Here is an 8,165-nt window from a genome sequence, read left to right on the forward strand (position 1 = left end):
GGTGTATTAAGTGTCCCATTAAAAGCTTGGTGGCTTTTGCGTGCGGCGCCTCAGAAGCAATTTAGTTGCAGGACGCATCAGGAAAGAGGACTCTGACATGGAGAAAGGGGGAGAGGATCAATACAGAGGGGCTGATCAGGTGACGACCAGGAGAATGTTTCCTGCTGGCACATCCCTGCTGATCAGTGTTCCCTCCGAGCTCGAGAGCCTCTGCCAAGCCTTCTCAGTTCTGTCAGCAGAATGAATAGTGTTAAATAATATATAACAGCAGATATTTTTAGATGAGAGGAGACAAAGCTTAGGTCTTGTGGTTCATAGCTGCTTTAGGTATTTGTCGGTCTTATTCGTTCACCGTGTTATTTGATAAAATGGTGGACATTCTTCTCAGAGTAATAAGGTGAACCACTACAAAATCCTTACTGAATGTCACTTTTGGAAAATGTCAGCTCTTCGTCCGTGAGTACTGTATGCACTGACTTGTCCGTAAACGGTGCTATCAGACGCTGCCTTCTTGGCATCTTTTGTTATGTGCTCCAGTTCGAGGAAGCTTATACGCACCAGACCTCTCGATATTAGTGGCTGAGGGTGCAATGACTTGGTAAAGTTTTGTGAGGGCTTAGCTGAGAAAAGCCAGAGGAAGTCAGACTGGGCGCAGAAGGGGGAATTAGGCTATTGGCCTTGACTTTGAAGTGATCAAAGCAACATTAGAAATGGATCAGAAACGAGCGTGATTGGACAAACTGGAGATGCTGATGTACAACGCAGAAACCATTTGGCTTTAAAGACTCGCTAAGTTGCAATGCTCTCTATGGTAAATTATGGCATTTAGGGCAAAGGATTGAAAACATCACACATGCTCTAAAAATATGAATAAAAGACCTCTTTGACATATTAAACCACCGCCTCAAGAAGACAGAATCGGAATATTACTGTGCTGCTAAGCTTGACCCTTAGAGTCATCCTCCACAGATGCTCTTTCTTATGGGTTCCTTTCTTCTACATTTCCAGCACTTATGTTTTTTTTCGGTAGTGTGATGAATGATAAGTGAGAGGGTGGTCTGTGAGTTCTCCAAGTTGCTGCTTTTCTTTTCTTCCTTGTGCCTCTGCCTATTATGTTGGTCTTAAATGAGCTTAGGAAAAGCGCGGGGAGAAGGAGGGTGCAGAGAGATTCGCAAGCATGACAGACGCAAACACGTCCCCAAAGAATCCCAGTAGACTTTAAAAATGTAAAGGGAACAAGACAAAGACAGTGAGACTCTGAGAAGTCACAAGAGACACAGTGACAGGGTTTTTGTTCTCTCTCTCTCTCCAATCTGAGGCTGTGTGGATGAGATCTATGCCCTGTGTTGCTTATGGGAGAGCTACTCGAAGACATTTCTGTATGCCATAACTCTCAAAACGTGCCAGTGAGTGCAGCATGTGCTGTTGCTGTACTCCTGTGATCCGATCTGCAATTCTCAGCTAAATAGTCTAAAAATAACATGCAACGCGTACGCTCCAACATCTTCAGGGGTAACAATAGAACAAGCCAAGGGAGATATCACACTCTGAAGATCTCCCCAAGATAGAATCAACGTATCTCTGTGGGCGTTGTGATTAGTTAGTGATCATTTTCTTTGGGTAAATTGTGTTCAGCTTGGGTAAAGTTTTGGTTTATTTATTTCTTTTTTCTATTGTTAACATTTAACAAGGGGCATGACTTCAATTCATTCATCCATTCATTTACTGCTCGCTAATCATTCATGATTACATCAGTTACCTTATTTTGACATATTTTTAAGTATCTATATTAATAAACATTGTTGATATTGCTAATGAATTAAATGGCGATCAATGTTCCAGGCATCTAAAGAGAAATCTGCATTAAAACCCACTGTAAAAGCATTACTTCACTCACCTAGCCTCGAAAGGGTTGGGTCCAGGAACAACATGCGTGCTGTCTCTGCCCACCAGGAAGCGCACACGCTGGTAGAAGGAATGCAGGTTGCTTGGGCCAGAAGATGTCTGTGTCTCCTGGATGATGTCCAAAGGATCAGGAGATCCCACGCACAGAGATGTGACGTGACATGACGTTTGCACGCAGCAGTCCGGGTCCATGCAGTCGAGCAGGCCGTCTGAAGAAACCAGATAAATTTGTCAAGTGTTCAACAAACAGGATTTCTGTTTGCGACGCATGTATCGTTTAGATGACTAGTGTTAAATTCTCCTGCAGTTTCTTTGCAGTAGTCACTAAGATGTTTTAACACTGGCTGAACTAAAGGCAGCTGAGTTTTAGATTAAAATCTACTTGTAAATAAATAGATGAATAGATGATAAATAGATGACTTGTAAAGATATAGATCATATATACGTACATATATATACCTGTTTTTGCTTAAGTTGTTCGAATGTGTTGTCTTGATAAAAAATAATAATAATAATAATAATAAGTAAAAGAAATACTTTAAAACACCTTTTTTAATTAAGTATTTGGTATAAGTAAAATGCATAAGAAAATCAATGTATTGTGTACATTTAAAATATAAACCATTGTCTGAGATAGCTGGCCTTAGTACCAGGATAAAAAAAATCCATTTATCATCCAAATGATTTTCACTGATGGCAAAACGCAGAACAATGCGAGTTCAGAAAGAACTGTTTTCATTCTTTACACTGTTAGAAAGAACTGTTCTTCTGTTTACTACTCTACAACTGAACAATGTCACTTAAAGACACCTTATAAGAGGCCCAATTTCTCATGCCCTTTCTCCTTTTTCTTCCTTTTTCCTTTTAATCCTCTCTAACACCTCTTTTCTCCCCTGGCCACGTTCCTCCTTCCTGTAATTCAGCTCGAATAATTCAAGACTCCTGACCAGGAGAGGGACACTTTAGAGCTCTGAAATGGGTCATGTCTCCCTCTCTTTTTTTTTTCCTCGGTCGTAGTTCTCAGGATCCACTTTGGCCAGATGGACAGAAAGACAAAAATAACACGTCTCCTGGCAGACATCACACTGTTGCTTCTTTAACGCCTGCCTCTGCTGTCACCGATGAACCAATTCATAAGATCTTACAGCGCACGTTTGAGAGTGTTTTTGCTGCTGAATAGACACTTCTGGAAATCTGAATGCCTTAATGTGCCAAGTGCTTTGGCCTTATATTCAACAGTATGGTAAATGAGGGAGAGTGTAATTTGCACATTAGCCCAGATTCCGTATTGCTCCGGCACAGATCATCCTCCGACAACACATGTTTAGCCTTGAGTCTGAATGTGGAGGAATTGTCAAAAACAGAGAAACAGACTAAAACAAGATATTCGCTTGTATGAAGTGCTGGGGCAGTGTGTTTGTAGATCACGGCCAGGAGCGTTCCCCGGTGGCGGCGTATATCCCTGGAGCCGGTGTGTTCTCAGGTCTTGGAGGATTTTGTCAGAGGCACAGGCTGCGGCTTATTTCTGGGCTTTGTGGGAAGCCTACCCTGAAGCTAGTGCATGCTGGGGTTGGAAGGCTCAGGCTCTGTGGGGTTTTGTATGCTTGCGATCTCAGCTTAAGGAGCTTTAAGCATCTAATTCTCACTCGACGTGGCTTCACACTCCTACACTGAACGCATCCAAAGGCAGGTCCGTACACATCTGTGGTTATTTAAGAAGCTACCTGATCAGTGAATAGTGCAAATGCTCAGACTTAAGTAGAAGACAAAACCAGGATGACAGGTTCAAAACAGTTCCATTTCAGCAGATTTAGATAGCAAAGATGAACAAGTTCAGATAAATTGAAGAGATAAAAAAAGAAAGCTTAAATAGGATGACAAACTATTGCAGACTTGTATATGTTTACCTCCGTCATTGTCTTTGGTGTCACTGCAGGACGTTTCCATGGAGGTGTCACAACCTGTTCCTCTCCAGCCCAGCTGGCACACGCAATACCAGCCGTTATTACCCAGCGTGCACCTGCCGTTGCCGTTACACAGACCCGGGCAACCCTCTGTGCACACACAAGCACAATGACCATGTTAATGCTGGAAAATCCAGACTGAAAACAAACTCATTATCTATATATGAGTCCAAAACATATGCAGATTAAATGCAAAAAAAAAGGGGGGATGAAGTTTAGAGTTAAGGTTAAAGTTTAGCGCAAACAGAATGGATATTCTCCATGACACTCAATCTCATGTTTGAACTGCTTTGGACAGAAATGGGTTGAATGGTGAGTCAGAAATAACTGCCTTTGACTCTGGGTGATTAATTTTGATACTGTTTGTTAAGCTCCTCATATCCCTTTGAAGCAGACTCCCTTTGCAGCATTTCTCTGAATCAATATACTCTCATTAGTGCTGCAGAATGGATCTAGCACTTTTATTGTTTATACAGGAAAAAAGATGAAGAGAGAACCTGGGAGAGAGAACCGGTAATGGAGAACAATGTGGGATGCAGCAGTCGACCTCAAATCCATCATGCCATATGATTTTTTTTTTTAATGCAAAGCCTGCTGTAAGTTGAGGTTCTGAAAACCTACATGATTATTAAAATCAGGGCATAAACATTAAGCCTGCATTTAAAAAAAAAAACAAAAAAAAAAAAACGATTGCCCTGGTTCTAAAATCTGATTGGCTGGTCTACACTCAAAGCTTTTGTATAATCCTCTACATACAAGCCCCTTTGACTGCATCACAGTAAGTGAATTCTTTAATTGAAAAATTGAAATATGTGCCAGGATTTAAAAACTGTTCATCAGATAGTCCAAAATGTGTCTGTTTTGTTGCTAAGCAACATAGCCTTACTGATTACAGACTAATTTGCATGTTGGAAGAATTGCTAATAATATAATAATAAATTAAAGATTTATAGAGCTCTGTTTTTTATATATATATTTCTTTTGTCATGCCCAAGAAAACCCTTATCTACAAATAAATCACAGTAACACACATTCCCTCATGGCTTATTGCTTTGTTTTTATACCATATCCATGTAGCTATCAGATAATATTAAGCAGATTAGGAGATTGGCTGTAACATTGGAAGCATCTAGTCTAATAATGGATTGCTTTGAATGCTATTATATTATTAGCCTTTTATACAAAAACTGTATAAAAACGTTGCAGCAACATTAAAGGAACATTTGAAATTGCTGTTTAAGAATGATATGAGCACAACCTAATGGATGTTTTTAGAACTAAAAGGTTCCTACAAACTTAAAATTCTAATGATTATATTATATTCTGTACCTTAATATTATAATGATTTGATAACATTCATCTAACCAAAAATGGTTCATTTCTGTCTTTGTGTTCAGTTCCTCTCCGTATTGTGCTGGAATTAGTGCGGCTGGCTGCAGTGTATGGAGATGTGGAATAATGAGTAGGTGTATAACGATGGAGATTCAGCCGTAAGCTGAACAAGTCTATCAAAGCCCTGTTGCTTCCCTTCAACATTTCCCTACTGTTGATCTCTCTTAACTTCTGATGCAAATGTTGATGAAATGCCGAAATGCTGCATCCTGACATGCGCTAAGTAACCAAATATCCACTACACAAACACTGTGTAACTGGTCCTCATTTTGCTGGCTACGGCCACCAGAGCGACGGTTTCACAAACACAGCGCACGGCAAAAACCAAAAAAAGGGAAAGCGTGATTGTGGGTTTAGAAGAGAAGAAGAAGGTGGATGTTGCCTGATAAGGAGAAAAATGAGATGCTTTGGTGCTTTTTAAAAGGAAATGGCTGCATGTTGAGAAGCATGGAATACGATCATATGAGCTTTGTGCAGTCGCTGTAGTGATAAGGCGGTGCAGTGCATGAAGCCTTTCAGAATTATACGTTATGATGTGCAGTGTGATGTGTGCCGAATGAATGAAGAAAGTCCTGTGTCTGAAAAAACCTGATTAGAAGCTTGGCTTTCCATCTTGCCTAAAATAACAATAACTTTTAAAAGATTAATTACTTTTTTACAGAAGATATATCAGATTTATTAGAACTTTGTTGTATTACAGTTACATGCCTGCAGAAGCTTTTTTGCCCAACATTTGCTTCTGTAGTTTAAGACTAGAAGAAGAAGATGTTCATGCCACCAATGTTTAAGCACCGCCCTGTGAGCCATATATCTTTGGTGAACATTTCTGGCCAAAAGCTTGGGAATGTTAAAAGTTCAATGTTCAGTTTTCAGAGTTTGCCTCAACTTTTGGATGTAATAAAATTTAAGCATAGTAAAAGTTTCCTAATGTATTTTAATGGAACAATTCATATAAAGTGCTTCTTTTAAGAGCAAGTTTTAGTCGCTGAACTAAAGGCAAGTTGATAGTATCATATCTTTAGAAGTTACTAGACAGTTTTTAGTGAACATGGTTGTCCATATTATTGTACATCGCATAGATTCTTTTCTGGTTCATGTCCACTTTATTGACTAAATGTAGAAGACTATATAGTAAATGCAAAAAGTTTGACTCATGAGACTACGCCTCGTCTAACATATCGTTCACATTTTCATGAGCTTCTTTGTCACGACTAGCCTTCAGCTGTAGTTAGAATGAAAAGCTCTGAATAATGTTTTTGGTCTGAAAATACATCTATTGCTTATTAGCAAACTTGTAAAATGTAAATAAATACACTTTCAGGAGGAAAAAATGAGTAAATTAAGACATTTCTGGTGTCTGAAACGTTCCGTATTGTTACGCTGTATTTGTGAAGTGAACATATCTAACAAAAAACCTCTGCCTTTGTGTTTTCCTGTAGGCTAACAACAACTTTCACATTTGAAAGCAACTTAACAAATAATAAATGTTTTTGCTTGTAGAGACATACCAGTGCAACACAAAATAAATACAGTTTTGGATGATGTCCAATATTCCATCTAATATTAGACTTGGACCTTTAGTGTAAAACTCCAAAGGCAAAACGAAACAACATTCTATCATATAAATATAATTTATGGCCAAACTTCTCTTAGACATATCTCTCTGTGAGAGCTTCCATTTCTGTCCATCCCAGAAGACGAACAGCTCTATGAAGACTGCACAGAGAAGGTGGCAGATTAGTCACTTCTGAAAGCTTATTATAGGGATAAATAAATAAAGATCGGCTCTCTGCTGGCACTGGTTCAGTTTAATTGGCAGGCCTTTCAGAGACAAGCCCCTGTGGAGTGTTAGCTAGTCAGACTGAAGCGCCATTGGAGTCAAGCGGGCCTGAAAAATGGCCTGGCCAACTCCTGTTAGCTATGCAGGTGGTCCGGAGACAGCCGAAGAATGACAGAGGACAGAAATAAAGACAAAAGATCAGTAAAGAGAGAAAAAGAAACCTAGTTGGAGACAGAAAGGGACAGAGAGAAAGAGTGAGTGAATGTAGGAAAGAAGCCACAACTCAATCTCCATCCCAACTCCAGGCCCTCTTTAATTAGCGGGACGGTAATGTAGCTTCATCAAATTCAACCTCCGTTCAATCACGCATTATGCCCAGCGCTCTTTAATTAGCGATGCTGTAATGTAGCTTCATCAGCACCTCACCTCTTCACATTCTCACAGGATGTTACACTTTTACACAAAATTTGTACACCTTGAAGTTCTGCATTAGCTGTGTTTGCAAAGACAGACAGAGCGGTGTCAAAAATGCCTGGTGGTTAAATTAGAGTCTATATTTATTAGCATGACCTAATCAGCGGTTCTCAACCGGTGGATCTTAAGTGTATGTTCTTTAGTTTAACTTTTAGTTTTATTTCTGTCATTTCACAGCATCCTGTATTTCACACGTTCACCTCAATAAATGTTAATAAAACAGCCCACAAACCATCCAGAAATATAAAGAATATGTCATATATTCAAACTATACATATATATGGAGAAAAAACAGATTTTCATTAGTTTAATTGAGAGGATTATGACCAGACAAGTCATGAACTCCAGAATAATTCAACTTAACAAGGATGAGTTTTTAAGAAGGATGTCCTTTTTGTTATTTTTCATCTCTTTTCATTCTTTTACTTCTCTTTCTGTGTCTAATTTTTCTTATACAGTGAGCATAGGCTATAAAGTGCAGAACAACCACATTTAAACATAGAATAACAGTATTTAACTGTAGAATACCCTTCTATAAGTCTGGCAGAAATTTGTGTGAAACACGGCCAAAATGTTTCTTCCTCTAGACTGTCTTGTAAATTTGACCATTTCTTTCTATTTCAGCTCATCATCTAACTGTCCAATATCAT

At 39.1% G+C, this 8,165-nt stretch overlaps 1 protein-coding gene across 1 annotated transcript in view; it reads right to left on the reverse strand.

Moving 5' to 3' along the window:
- Positions 1 to 8,165, reverse strand: part of tenm4 (teneurin transmembrane protein 4) — a 188,289-nt gene that overhangs the window by 56,142 nt on the left and 123,982 nt on the right. The window contains exons 16-17 of the mRNA XM_060888390.1: positions 3,813 to 3,959; positions 1,898 to 2,114 (exon numbers count right to left, since the gene is read on the reverse strand). Of these exons, the coding sequence (XP_060744373.1) occupies positions 1,898 to 2,114; positions 3,813 to 3,959 (364 nt within the window). The remainder of the gene's footprint in view (positions 1 to 1,897; positions 2,115 to 3,812; positions 3,960 to 8,165) is intronic.

This window comes from Tachysurus vachellii, chromosome 15 (genome assembly GCF_030014155.1).
Source record: "Tachysurus vachellii isolate PV-2020 chromosome 15, HZAU_Pvac_v1, whole genome shotgun sequence".
Classification (NCBI taxonomy): Eukaryota; Metazoa; Chordata; class Actinopteri; order Siluriformes; family Bagridae; genus Tachysurus; species Tachysurus vachellii.